The sequence below is a fragment of the Lygodium microphyllum genome, chromosome 19 (assembly GCF_053477565.2).
Source record: "Lygodium microphyllum isolate KBCC chromosome 19, Lygodium_microphyllum_v1.1.10, whole genome shotgun sequence".
NCBI lineage: Eukaryota > Viridiplantae > Streptophyta > Polypodiopsida > Schizaeales > Lygodiaceae > Lygodium > Lygodium microphyllum.
Window position 1 is genome coordinate 48,303,341 of NC_141153.1, and position 15,316 is coordinate 48,318,656.

A 15,316-nucleotide genomic window follows, 5' to 3' on the forward strand; every position below is an offset into this window, starting at 1 on the left:
ATTGGAATATAGATGCCCTCCTACTACCAAACTTGATATGCATCAAGAACATAGACAGATTGACCATGTTTCCATAAAATATAGAACATAAAGAAATCAAACGGTTCCCATCAATATTGCATTTTTTTCAACTTGAACAGAGTGTATTGATGATAACACTCTTTAGGAATCCAACGGTTCCCATTAATACAACATTGCAATGTACACTACTGGACAAACCACAAGTCCAAAGCACCCATGTATATGGAAAGAGTTTAAGACAATGCCAGGTACAAACCAAGTGGTCAGCTATTACGTTTTAAATTGAAAAGCCTTCTGAAAATACAGACAAACTGTAGCTGTGGCTGATTGCATGTATAACCGTAAATAAATACAGCAAAGAAACAGAAGCCCCTGCAACAGAGCACCTGGGATTTCCTGATTTTCTGAACCAGACCTAATAGAAGCAAAAGGTTCAGAAAAAGGGTGACTCTTAAGATGTACATAAGCATGTGCCTGTAACTTGATCTGAAGACAAGATGGACACTTCAGTTCCCTCATCAAACATCATGCACCATGATGCTTCAGCAAATACCCATTCAACTGCCACAGTAAATTGGCAAGGAATTCCTAACTCATTATGCACTCACAAGGAAAGGATGTTGACAGATACCACACTCTACAGTTTCTGAGCCAGAGCTTGGGACCTGAACCTGCAGTCGCAAAAAAAGAAAGTATTAACTGATTCCTGTGTCTGAGGCCTTGTGAGAGCAACTTGGAGGTGATATAACATACAAGAACATACTCACCTGAAGGTGAACTGTGCAGGTGGGGCAAGCCACCTCTCGCATTCTTTTTCCAGAGGACTCAAAGTTTGACTGATTTGACCGAGAAATGGATGAACTCTTCACTGAAGAGCCTCTTTCCCTTCCAGAGCGGCTTGCAGAAGTATCTGCTCCACAAGCTGGACACCTCGAACTATTTTCATTTACCAGAGAGATGGAACCACAAGCATTACAGTTCAAAATTGTTGTCTGTGTGGATCTTTCCTTTCCATGACTGCTGAAAGGATTACTTGTTGATCTCCTTGGAGCATTTCGTTCCAGCTCCTCCTGCTCAAACAGAATCATCGATAGCTTTTTAAAATAAGTTGGTCACCGTATATTTTCTGTAGAAACATGCAGTTACTTGGTTTACATTTCTCTACCATTTGTCCTCGATGCAACCTAAACTGCTAAATTTGCCTTGCGGTAGTTGTTTTTTTACAAGCAAGTTTAAACCCAAGTTTCAGTTGAATCCCCCCTCTAACAGGCTAAAACCTTATTCAGCGAGTCAGATGGGTTTGCCATCTGTACAGACCACCCTCTAAGAGGCTGATCCTCTCTGATGAGCCAGATATATCAGGGGCAACCAACACTCTCAAAAGTCAGTGATCTACAGCAAATTGTCAGACATGACGTTACAATCCCATGTCACAGATCTTGTAGCCTAATTGATCTCTTTTTGGTGAGTCAGATACAGCAGGGTTTTGCCAACAATCTCCAACATGACATGAGAGGAGTATTATCAATGCTCACAGGTCTTATGACTGTTGGACGTTTCTCCCTCCCTTGCTCAAGTCAGAAAAAGCAAAGCCAGATGAACAACCTGGAGCTTTTTGGCCAGATCTTCATGACTTCGAGGAGCAGGAGGCTTACTGCTCAGCTGTTTTGCATTGCTCAACCTTTGAGTAACTTCTGCCTGAAAAGCCAGAAGGCCAGAAACAGGATTACAAAAGGAACTCGCCATATAAGCATAACACGTTACACAACAGAATAAACAGAAAATTTCCTACCAAGCAAAGATCACAAACTCGCACAATTGGAGCATCCTCATCAGCAGTCAGAGCTGTTCTTCCATGTGTACACTTGTCACAAAAAACGTCACCACAATTTCTGCAATGATGCTGTTTGCAGTAAACAATAAAATAAAAAGCATAGCATCAATAATCATCTGTTTAGAAATGAGAGACATGCACCCACTAAGAGTTTCCCAAAAACAAACCCGTCTTAAGAATGCTCCAAATTCACTTGAACATGCAGAGCATTTTGTAACTGCTTCATCAGGCACCTGCAAAGAAAAGCTAGTTTAGAAAAGTACTAAAGCACTTTGCGTGACTGGAGCTCCTTCACAAATTTGCATTACCCAATGATCTTTCTCCTCAGGAATAGTCTGTCTGTTCCTCAATGTCATCCAAGCTGCAAAGCCGGCCCTTTTCTTCTCTTGAGCTTGTTCTGTCCCCTTTCCAATGTCACTTGCTGGCTTGGAATCTAAAGATCCATCCTTGCCCACCATCTCTGAAAACTGAAACAGGATCCAAATTGACAATTGCATGAATCCAGTTTTCCCTATTCCCCTTTTTTACAAAATAGTTGAGAATGTAGAAGATCAAACCTGTACGCAAGCTGCTGTCAAGGTGTCTAAAATAGTGTTTGTTGTATAGCTGCCTGACTGCAATTTTATCTTTCTTGGCTCTATGTCAACAGCACTTTTTGCCCAAAATGTGAAAACTGAGGGTTCATTCACCTGTTAAATTAACAAATAGAAACGCTTGAGAAACATATTTTTGAATGCAAATAATGCGATAAAATATTTGCCGTCAAGGTCTTACTCACACCAAAAATACATCAGTCACCAGTGGAATAGAGAGATGCTCGAACTTTGTACCCAGATACCTTATAGTAGGTATCTTTAAGAAGATGACACACCAAGTGTATGGTTTATTTGATAACAAGGTCACCTTTTCCTTAAAACTTCCTATCAGATTCAATACTACACTTGGCTCACCAGACTGCTGCTAGGCCTTGTGCCTGAAGGCATAGAAGAACAGTCTCATATATAATTCCATCTAATATTCAATACATCACTTTGCAAGTGATTGATAAAAGCCAATGGTGAGATGGCAGAGTATTGCTCACCTATTCAATTGAAATACCCATGGAAATTGACAACCCCAGGGCTGCGACATCTTATATAACAGTACACAAGGTTTTCACAAGTATAAACTAGCTAAAGACTATGACAGCGAAAGGTAATTGACACAGTTTATCCTTGAAAATGTCCACTCAAGTGCTGCCTGCACTCTTTATTTTCATATGCCCAAGATAATTTTTTGCCTTCTTTGCTTCCACAAACCTAAGGAAGTTTGGCCTTGCCCCTGAATGCGGAGGTGTAAAATAAGCATGAATGACTGCAACCTTCACTTGCTTTCAATTACCACAATTTTCAGTTGTACTTTTTAGCACTCAGCTGGTAGTCAGCCAGCTTGTAGTCATATTGGAAATTCATCACAGCAACCTATAACCTGTCCTTTTCAGCATTGTGTTAAAATGCCCCACTGCCTCTCAATTGTATGATTCAGTCAATTTTCACACCTCTATGGTGGTTCATAAGATCAACAATAACTTGGGAAGCCATTCAGCTAGATCATTCCTCACTTTTAAACACCACTCACCAAGTGGAACTATCATCAAAGTTGATCTTTCCATTTAGCTAGACACTCTATACAACGGCGAAAAGAAAACACAATGTGTAAAGAACCAAGACATGATGGAGATGAAGCTTAACATATGGTGGATGAAGATGGATAAATAACAAAATAACAAGAGGTCTTAAAGAGAAAGCGCTCATAGAGATTGACAATGGGTTGAGAAATAATGGTACACTATGCAAATTAACTAGGTGCATTCTTGTTGAGTTACAAGTTCCTACGATCAAGTGTTTTTCAACCTTTTGGCGCTTTGCCAATAACATTTGATTAAGTTATTAATCAAATGTGCAAGGTTGTTTAGCACGTGATGCACATGGCAGTTATTTCATGGTAACAAGCCAAGGACCCAAACATTGCAATGGGTGCCAAAGGCAAAAGTTGTAATTAAGTTTTGCTTGACACGTGCTAGGTGGTACCCAATGTCAAATCTGGGCCTAGACCAATTTATTGGCCACTAATATCAATGGTAACATTAGAGACTAGGCATTGCCGATCTAAGTGTCAATAATTGCTCAATGATACTTGGAAGACAAATTAGCCTAGCCTATTTAATTATTGGCTAGTGGAATTGATTTTTTAAGCACTAGAATAATTATTAAATTATACTTTAAAAATTAATATTCTGAGAATTAATTTAATAAGCTGGATAATGCTAGAAAATTGGATTAGAAGGCTGCCACTTAGCAAAACTTGCCCATGCAAGTGGAAAAAACGTTTTTAGGGGCTAGTGAAAGTCTATTCCAACCATTGTGAGAGAGAAGGAGACTGTTAGAAAGCAAGGAGAGGTTGTTAACATGATTTGCAGCCAACAAGGATCGGTCTTATAGCGTGTGACAGCAGTTCAGAGCCCTCTAAGAGCAGGTGACAACAGCCCAGGGTTCTTCTGGTGTAGATGACAGTATATAGAAGGGGCAACAGTCTTTCTGGTGGTCCTAAGCTACAGGTGATAGCTTCCATGGCTATTTGAGTAGGGCAACAACAGTTTTCAGCGAACGTATTCGTATCGTGAACCAATGGCCAGTACATTAGAGCCGTCTGTGGTGGATTTTTATCCTTTTTTGTTTAAGTATTTAGCGATGGATGAGTTTGCACCAGTGTTTCTCACAATGAAATTTTGAAATCTTTCTCTATAGAATTCTCTCTCATCCCCTGGTCATCTCAGCATTTTCCAGCAATTTGAGCCATTAGAGGAAGAGATTTTAGTCAATCTCTGCTATAAACCCTAATTTACAGCAAAAATTAGGGTTTTGACAGATGCCTCGGGATATGTGCTCACAATTGAGGGTCTAGGACTTGGAACTCCAGACTATGAAATTTAGGAATTTCAAGGAGATTCAAGAGGTGAGCCAACCAACATCAGATTTGGGTCTGAATTTGTCTTTTAAGGAGCAAGATGAAGGAAAATCCCGAAGCAAACCAAGGGGCAAATTGGTTTGGAGGCTTGAATCCCGAGATGGCTGTTACAAACTCTCCTGGAGATTATGAAGAGACCTTTGCTCCTACATCCCATATGAGTACGGTGAGATGTGTAACTACTATGGCTGCAAATTATGGTTGGAAGGTACATTAGTTGGACATTAAGATAGCATTTTTGAATGGGGATTTGCATGAGAATGTTTGTGTGTCACAACCCCCCAGGGTTTGTGGTTAAGGGGAAAGAGCTCATGGTATGCAAGCTAAACAAAGCTCTTTATGGTCTCAAGCAGCTTCCTCGTGCATGGTACTCTAAAATTGATGCATATTTGGCTAGCAAAGGGTTCAAAAACAGTCCAGGGGGGGGTCTCAAACAGGTTCCTCGTGAATGGTACTCTAAAATTGATGCATATTTGGCTAGCAAAGGGTTCAAAAACAGACCAACTGCTCCTACTCTATACATTAAGAATGAAGAAGGGGGGAGAGGGGGGGGGGGGAAACCAGTCTTCCTTCTTGGAATGGGTGGTGATAACCTGATTTAAGAGTTAATTACAGCAATAAATAAATGCACATAAAAGAAAATACGCACTTTACCATAACATTCTTGGACAGTAGACTCCTTGTTGGCCCCAAAACTGACGCCCCTTGCGGTATTTCTTTAGCTTTCATTCAATTGGAAGGAGTACAACTTGAGATTCTTCAATCTCCTCCTACTAACCAATCGCTCTTGCTGTCATAAATGACCAGCAAGCCTTTTGCGTCATTTGCCCCTTGATTCACGCAGGATTTCTTCTCCAATTTGACCCTTGGCTGGCCAAATGTTGCCCCAAATCAATTTAGAATGGGCTGGCTCTTGAAATCCCTTGATAATCTTCAATTATCAGCTGCTGATTTCAGTCCCTTGAGCCTTCAATCTCTGGCACGGATCCCAAGGTGGCTGCTAAACCCTAAATTCTGCTGTAAATTAGGGTTTACTGCAGAAATTACAGATCAGCCCACCAAAAATGGTTGAGATCTCCTCCGAATGGCTAAGAATTGCTGAGAATGGCTGAGCATAGGCTGAAGGAGATGAGAGAATGCTGTAGAGAAAGAAAATTTTGAGATTTGTCGTGAAGAACCGATCAAAATCAGATGCTGCCCTGCTGTACCAGCCCCAAACGGATGCACCAACAACAATAGGAGCATCAGAGACTGTGATCTTCAGAAGAAAGTGAATTAGCAGCAATTGCCAGCTTCCCAAGGTCAAGAATATGCAATCTCCATCACCAAAATGGTCTCCAATGGCTGGGAATTGGCCCCAAAAGCTGGCAGCAACAATCCAACACCTCTTTCCAACAGCTCCAAAATGAAAAAAAACGAGATTTCTCTCTCCCTTCAGCCCTATTTAGCCTTTCCCCCACTTGCATGGGAAAGCTTTGCCATGTGGCAACTTTCTTAATCCATTTTCAGCAATTTCCAGCCATTTAACGAATTTTCAGAATTAATTAATTCTGAAAATTAATTCAGCCCTTAATTCATTCCCAGAAAATTGACCTTGCCCATCCAAAAATTAATTGGCTAGGCCATTTGCAACCCAAAGTGGTCCCATGCATTAATTGACCCTTGGACAAGCATTAATCCATTAATTAATGCCTAGTCACTAGTGTCACCACTGACACTTAATGGCCAATTAATGGTCCTAGGGGCAAACTGACACCAGAATTCACCTAGAATCTAACAAATGTAACTTGTTACAACTTTTGCCTTTGACACCCATCTTTTCACAAGGTCCTTGGGCCTTCAACGGTAAAAAGTAGCTTGTACCTCACATATGCAACACATGTGCATCTTTTAATTGCACATTTGATTAATCCTTTAATCAAATGTCAATTAAACATAAGCAAAGCATCAAATTTTCACGTCCTCGTGACAGGGGACTTGCTGATTATCATTCTTTATGTAGATGACATGCTACTCACTAGACCCCCAAAAGCAAAAACTGCAGATTTCAAGGTTGAATTAAAACATGCATTTGCTATGTCAGATATGGGCTGTCTATACTATTATTTGGGGATTCAGTTCACCCAAAATCAGCATGGTATCATCATGTCACAATTACAGTATGTGGATAAGTTGTTATATAGGTTTAATATGCAAGATTGAAAACCGGTGTGCACTCCTATGGAGCCAAGCTTAAAGCAGGCTATGCATGATGGTGAAGAGATGTCTAATGTTGCAGTCAAGCTATTGGCTTCTGTCTTATTTATATTTGCAACACATGCCCTGACATTCAATATGCAATATCTCAGGTAAGTAGGTATATGCATGCCCATGAACTATACATTGGCAAGTTGTTAAGCGATCTTCAAATACTTACAAGGTACTCAGTCACATGCATTATTATTTCCCGGGGGGGAGACTTGCAATTACAAGCTTACAATGATTCAAATTGGCCCGATGATGCAAACAGTAGGTAGTCTACTAATGGACACTGTTTTTTTATGGGCCATTCATGCATTTCATGGCTAAGCAAGAAACAGCCTACAATGGCTACCTCGTCCTGTGAGGTTGAGTACAAGACAGCCTTCACGGCAATAATGGAATGTGCATGGTTGCGCAAATTGTTGGCTGATCTACAATTACCATTGGAGGGTCCTACACCCATTCTTTCTGACAGTCAAAGTGCTAGTGCAGTGGCACGAAATCTTGTGTTTCATGATCGCACAAAACATATTGAGGTGCATTACCATTATGTCAGAGAGAGATGCTATGCAAGAGATCAACTTGATGTATGTTCCTACACATGAAAATGTTGCAGACATTTCACCAAGGCACTATCTCCTGAGAAGGTTGAGGCTTTATACCAAGTCCTTAAACTTGCTACCCTTTGGTGATTGATCATTCCTATATTTTACCACATTGGCACTGTAGGGGGGTGTTAGAATTTTCCAATTCTATGGGCAATGCCCAATGTTTTAGTCTTTAGTTCTTTTTCAATTCTTAGAGTGAACACAACTCAAGTTATAAGTTGTGTCACCACTCTTAGAATTAGTTTCAGCCATCAGCGTTCCACGTAGTGGTTGTCCAACCCTCATGACTACTGTCATCTCTCCATCAGCCCACCCAACACCTGACGACTTCTCTCCTACTACCACCCTGCTGCCTGGTATGGTCTACACTTCTTCATTTGGTATCTGCTGCCATCGGTGGCCTCTCTCCTCAGTTTGATCAGCTTGCGTTTGCTGTCCATAGCTCTTGGCAACAGGCTCCACACTCAGCCAATAGTTCCTGCTGCTGCATTCGATAGTTTCAAGTGCTACCAACATCATTCTACCTCTTCCTCTGCTATTGCTAGGCATCCTATAGCCTCTGATGTTTAGTGTTTTGCAATTTCCTCACTTTCTTCAGCTCTGATTGGTGGTTACAACACTTGAGGTCCATCTTTGGTGGACATCACACTCCAACACTCACTACTCTGCCCTTGAGCATTCCATATACTCTTACATTCATTTATTGCATTCATTCATTCACTTCAAAGTTCTCTTCTTTCTCTATCTGTGTTTGTGTTTCTTACCTTTTGCCTTTTGAGCTTTGAGTTTTGCATTTTGCATTCGAGATTTGAGTTTTGCAAGTCACTATTTGAGTCTTTGTGTTTCACTCATGGTCATACATTGTATGTTCCCTCAATGCAAACCCTAGCATATCTTCACATGGTATCAGGGCCGGTACTCTTGTAAAGAGCATCTTGCGGATATTGTAAACCCTAGCATATCTACACATGGTATCAGAGCCGATACTCTTGTAAAGAGTATCTTGTTGATATTGTGGAGGCTTGGTTTTGTGTGAGGTACATGAATGACACGTTACTGATTCATTTTGTCTTGGACATTCTCTTCTCAAGATCCCACGATGTCTGATCGTGATTCTCCATTATTGGAGGCCTGAATGAGGCATTCTGGACTCAGCAAGGGAGACGACACCCCACCTTCACCTTCACCTTCTTTTTATTCTCATGTTCTAGATTTTAGTCTCTTGACAAAAGAGGAGTTTGAAGCGTACCTGTGCATAACGTATAGTTGACCTTATATACCTCCTATTTGTTGAGCTAAAAATGCATTAGCTTGACTTAAACAGTCCCATCGAGCATATCAAATTTCAACCGCTGAGTATGATCTCATCCTTATGCATAGGGCTTAGCAGCAGATTGAAGGTAAGCCTGAGTTTTCTCCTTTAGATTCAATGCATAGAACTATTGACCATGCAAATACAACGGAATCTCCACTTCAGACTAGCCATCCTCAAGTGGAAACTAGCACGGATTACATACCACTTCCATCTTACTTCTTTTCTCCAACGCCAGGTATGCACAATCTTGTTCCTGATTCTATGGTATCTAATTCGTCTATTCCTCATGGTTTGAGAGATCCTCTTGAAAAATGGGTAATACATAACATCTTTTGGTTTGAAAGTAACAAGGAAGATAGATATTTCTTTGAAAACTCCAAACACGGTAAGAAAAAGAAGCAATAACTTGTAAGTATCCCTACTCTTCCTTTTCCTTCAAATAATTTTGTTTCTCATAGTCATACTAGAGTAGGTACATCTCATTTTGTTGCATTTAATGGACAAAAGGAACCAATGATGTTTCCCACATCTACACCCATCACAAATCCACTTGGCATCCCACCCCATCCCTCCCTCATCTTCCGTTGCACACACCTACGTTTCCACCACACACCACACCGAGGGGTCCTTCATTAGGCACAGCCTTTAGGACGACTCCTTTCTCCTATTTGAGTGGTGTACCCGTGATGGGAGCTCATCCTCCCACACACATACTTTCAAGTTTTCCCCCTCTAGGGCATTCTTCGAGTGTGGATCATTTGGTACCACAGTTTGCCTCTATGACTTTACCTAGTGGACCACTTGGTCATTCTATAGTGCCCCAGTCGACTCTTAGACAGCAGGGCTACCATGTCCCAGTGCCTTCATCTACACCTTTGGCACCTTATGGAAACACTTTGTTCCAGTGCCTCCGCAGTAATTGGCACTCATTCTGACTACCCTATTTCTTATCCCCCTAATTATCCTCCACCACCACATCACACTTACCCCCCTCCACCGACACCTCATGGTTCTAGCTCCTCAACTGCTAAGAACTCATTCAGTGCAAAACTCGTTTCAACGGGTCTAACTACATCACTTGGTCCAATTTGATGAGGCATGTCTTAAACTCCCAAAACCTATGGGATCTTATCAAAGGGTTTAACCGTTGCTTGTCTTCTAGATCGATACATAGGTGCATTTGGTCCAGAACTTGATTTTTTTCCCTCTGTCTTCTAATTCTCTCAAAGACATACTCATCAATATGATCAAAAGCAACTTTATAGTCATGGTCTAGACCACTCAGGAGACATGAGCTCAAGATACTCTGACAATTCTTCAACAGTATCTCCTAGCGGTGTAAGGAAGACTGAAACAAACTATGTTGTTGCATAGGAGTTTCACCTTTCATGACAAACATGAGAGAAGGGCAATAAATCAGTTGTATCTCCTTAAAGATTCCATCTAAATTGTCATCAGACTCATGAGAGTCTTGCCATTCTTGATTCAAGTCAAGCACAGAATAAGAAGTAGAAGGCACATCATAGGTTCCTTCATGAATTTTACTAGTGCCTTGTTCAGAGACAGTAATAATTTTTCCTTTACCTTTAGCTGATACAAGTAGAACCTGATGCATATTAAGGGACCCTGGTGAAGGAGAAGCAAAGTATGAACTCTAACCTTTTTGTAATCTCGGAGTAGAGAGCATTCCAATCGGTAGTAGGAGTGAAGGACAGCAAGGTGGATGGAGAAGGATTGGTAGAAGAAGAAGCACTGCTAGGAACTGATGAAGATTGCACTTGTGCTTTGACTAACTGCTGACATAAGACAACAATATTATCACAGGTTTGGTGTAGAGTATCAACCTTCTTGATTAGGCTTGTTGTAAGAGCAAGATGTGTCCAATTAGAGGCTTGTAATTCCGCTGTTCAAGAAGCAGAATGTTGTGGCCTTAAGTACACAGCAGCCTTGTACTTATTGTTCTCATACTCAAACTCTTGGACGGCATTGATAATGGAGGAGGCCTGGTCAATGAGTTTCTTACAATGCTGGCAAATTCCATGTATGATGCGAGCATGATCACATGGTTGGGTGTGAAATTTTAACACATTTGCTCTTTGAGATAGGGATACTCTGAGCTGCGGCTAACCTTGGACAAGAAGTTTTTGTAGAGCTTTCTCTTCTACAGTTTCAGGAGCCATGCATTGTGGAAGATGAAGTGTTTTATCTTTGATATTTTGTACTTTTATAACTCTAGGGGGTAGTAGTTCTTTTTTCTTAAGGGAGGAGATATCCAATTGCCACTCATGGAGTAGCTCAATCTCCGACCAATTCACACAATCAGGAAGAAAGCGCCGAGTCCTTTCATCCGATTTCATGATGATGATTTGCCCTCTATCTTTAGAGGAGTTGATGCCTTCTACTACTCTGGGAATAGCTAATGACATACACCTAAAGACCATTCTATATTGAATCGCTAGATGAGCGGATGAGACTTTCATCTGTAGACCCATAGTTCTGATATGCAACATTAGTAATTCAAGGAGGTATGGATCATCCATAGCTATAACATAATTAGGGCAAAGCTCAAAGAAAATGGCACCATTGAACAAAGACGACACAGCAGCACCTACAATCATATCCATCAATTTTACATGCCTAGTATCTAATATTGCAGCCATACATGAGACATTAAGACCTCTACGGAACAAGGAGATAATGCCTCTGGCGATATACCCAAAATGCAAATAAGGATAATCTTTTTTTTGTTGATGTTTTTGTATTTTGGGAAGGACTAGAGACAATAGATTAACATGTTGGTCTTCTGCTAATGTATCTCCCACTGTAAGAATTCCTTGATCTTCTATATAAACTGTGGAAGCCTTGAACTTGAAAAGTTGATTCTCACCATAAATATGTGCAGCACCAATGTCTAGCAAAATCCATTTGGAACTGGGGTCTGCTTCATCCACAATGATAGTTGAATTTCCCAACGACTTGAAGCACTCGAACAGTGTCTTGAATGCAAAGCTAAACACATTGCCACAGGTTGGAGGAAGCCATGAGGATTTACTGGACTTTGAGGACAAAACGCTCAAACAACAGCACAACAGCATCACTGCCTAACAACAAGCAAAACCTCACACGTCACTAACAACCTTACTTCTCTCAGATGGTATTATGTTAATGGCTCTGATACCAAACACAAAGCAGCGTGGTGGAAGCGGTGATATAGACACAGGGACGACACAACACACAAAAAACGAACACTTAAGGTGCAGCCAAGATGAAGCAGAGATGAGCAATAAGACGTATATTAGCTTGTTGAGTAGTACAAGGCTGAAAAAAAAGCTTGGGAGAGGATACAAAGCTTGAGTGCTGAATGCTAGAATGCTCTTCTTGATTCGTGTCCTCAAATGAGTTACAAGGGATGTAAAATAGGTTATGGTAGTGGAAACAATCATTGATGTTAGTGGGATGTGAGTGCGCATCTTTTAGTACATACTTGCTGGCACATAGTACACATGGAATATTGTACAAAAAGCAAAAGGCTACAAAATAGGTGGGTCAAGGTGATTGGCATCACAAAAGGTCTACCACAGTGTTGTGTATGCCCGGAATATGTTGAAAAGTTACATCAAGGGCATCAAAAAAGAGGGACCACCTTAGTAGTCGTTTATTGCCAATCTCATTTGGTTGTTTTTTAGTAAGATAACTTGGCACATGCTGGAGATCTGTTCGTATAGTGAAAGGAACAAATTCCACAAATTAGCAAAAAGCTTTAATGGCTTTGATCATTGCCAAGATTTCTCTTTGATAGGACAAGTAATTTTGTTGGGTTTTGTTTATACCTGACGTATATCGGCAAATGTGTAGTGTCAGTGGAGAAGTAAACGCATCTTCTTCACATAAGCAAGCATCCCACCCGGAATTTGATGCATCTGTGTAGAGAATGAGGGGTAGCCCAGTAGGGAGTCGCAGAGGTGGTAAATGACGAATTAAGTTTTTAATGATTTGTACAGCTACTGTATGGAGAGGTTTCCACTGAAATTGATCTTTTCGCGTAGAGGGTATAGGTCTTTGGAGTGAAGAGCCAAATTCGGTGTGCTAAGTTTATCCAATGTAGACACCCAAGAAATTATTGTAATTGTTTTATACTTGTCACTTCATCTAGCATGTCTAAAACCTTCGTCAATACATGTTCTTGGAGCTTGATAGTACCATGTTGAATTTCTAAGCCTAAAAATTCAACTGTAGTAGTGAACATGATAGACTTTGTTGGGGAGAGTACCATTCTTGCGTCTTCCACTACTTTGGCAAGCCGATAGAGATGATCTATGTGTTCCTTAATGGTTTCAGAGAACACTAAAATATCATCAATATAGACTAAAAAATTTGAAATTTTAGTAAAAATTGAATCCGTCCACCCTTGGCAGCACCGTCCATTGATAGTGCCCTTGAGGGACACAAAAACTTGTTTTATACATGTCTTCTTTCTTCAGAGGAAGCTGCCAAAATCCTGATTATAAATCAAATTTTCTAAAAATATTGGCTTTCTTGAGCTTCTTGATCAGGACGTCCTTCAGTGGAATAGGGTGACTATGGCCGATGAGATATGCATTCAAAGGCTTGTAGTTGATCACCATTCCCTTTTTTCCTCTCTTTTGTTCATAGTGTTTATTTACATAGAAGGCTTGGCATGCACAAGGTGAGTTAGCAGGTTCCATTAAACCTTTATCTAAAAGAGTTTCAATTTCTTCTTTACATAGAAGCAAATCTTCTTCCTTCATTCCAAAATGTACGGTTTTGGTTGGGACGGCATTGGGTTTTAAAGGAAGAGGAATAGCATAAGAGACTCTTTTCTCTTTATACATAAGAGGTTCTTCATGCATAAAAGACTTGAGATGTTCTATTACCTTTTGGATTGCTTGGGCATATTTCTGCTCTTCTGCATCCATTGTTCTCTGGCAACTGTCTTTTGTTGAGAGGGAAGTTCTAATATAAAGTAGATACTACCGCCAATTTTGGGCAGTAGTGGAATATCTACTTTCTTTCCAAGATAGGAAATAGTAAAATGCTCCAATCAAAAAGTATATGGGACAAGGGGTTGTAGGATGTCTCTCCCAATGAGCAAATCATAGCGCATCTGCTTCATTAGCTGTATTTCAATAGGAACTTTGATATGTTCCAACTGCAGATATGCTTGGATCACATGAATGAGAGTGACCTTTTTATTGTTAGACAATTCTACTATGATAGGAGTGGTTACTTTTATACAATTTGGAGGGAAAAGCTCATACGAAGCGATGGTTAGACTAGAACCAATGTCTAAAAGGGCATCTACATATAAGGAAAATTGAGGCATATTTTTTAGTTGTACACTAATCATGGGAATAGAACCACCGGTAGTAAGAGCATTTACTGTGTGTACCTTTGCTTTTGTTAATCTGATTTGATTGACACGTTTGGAAGGGATGCCTATAGCAGAGGACCACCAACATCATTTACCTCTTCCTCTACTGTCACTGGGAATCCTACAACCCCAAGTGTTCAATGTTTTGCAATTTCCTCATCTTCTTCATCTCTGACTAATGGATACGACACTTGGAATCTGTCTTTGGTGGACATCACACTCTGATACTCATCACTCCATCCTTGAGCATTTTGTATACTCTTACATTCATTTACTACATTGATTCATTCACTTCAAAGTTCTCTTCTTTCTCTATCTGTGTGTTGGGATATAAAGACCCGGTAACCTCCCTGTATAGTACACGCACATTGTATATCTGAACGCACCCTTTATGTGCCCTAAGTATAAATACATTTTATTCTTTGTGTATCAACACATTGTTGGTATACTCTTATCGTCTCGTACTTTCACTCTGCTCACACTCTCTCAAGCCGTCACACTTGCTCGTTCACTCTTGCTCAAGCTACGTCCCTGTCGCTTCCAACAACTAGTATCAGAGCCAAGACTCTACACACTTCCCAAGATTCAGGTGACGACTGTTGGGCTTGCGGTTTTGCTGCAGCTGATTGTTCAATGGGACAACAGGCGTACTCGTTACAGTCGCAGCGCGGAACAGGTAGCGCTAGCAAACACACGTTGTAGGGAGTCGTGACGACCTGCAAGGCGCACGCGGGCACGACGGCAAAAGATCATGCATGCAGGCGAAGCAGCCAAGCGTGTTGGTCGTGGGCAAAACGGGCAGTGGCACGTGGAAGGGACCAAGTAGCAGCTGACATGGGAGGATTGTGACGGCCAGTCGTCGCGGCCAGTCGTCGAGTCGTCGGCAGACAAGCCACGCA

At 40.9% G+C, this 15,316-nt stretch overlaps 1 protein-coding gene across 3 annotated transcripts in view; it reads right to left on the reverse strand.

Moving 5' to 3' along the window:
* Positions 1 to 225: 225 nt before the first annotated feature.
* The window catches only part of LOC148019840 (protein FREE1-like), a 37,927-nt gene continuing 22,836 nt past the window's right edge, over positions 226 to 15,316 (reverse strand). For all 3 annotated transcript variants that reach the window (XM_087700037.1, XM_087700035.1, XM_087700036.1), the window contains exons 4-10: positions 2,413 to 2,544; positions 2,164 to 2,322; positions 2,023 to 2,088; positions 1,814 to 1,924; positions 1,627 to 1,719; positions 789 to 1,091; positions 226 to 692 (exon numbers count right to left, since the gene is read on the reverse strand). In XM_087700037.1, coding sequence (XP_087556163.1) covers positions 618 to 692; positions 789 to 1,091; positions 1,627 to 1,719; positions 1,814 to 1,924; positions 2,023 to 2,088; positions 2,164 to 2,322; positions 2,413 to 2,544 — 939 coding nt within the window. In that variant the 3' untranslated portion in view covers positions 226 to 617. The remainder of the gene's footprint in view (positions 693 to 788; positions 1,092 to 1,626; positions 1,720 to 1,813; positions 1,925 to 2,022; positions 2,089 to 2,163; positions 2,323 to 2,412; positions 2,545 to 15,316) is intronic.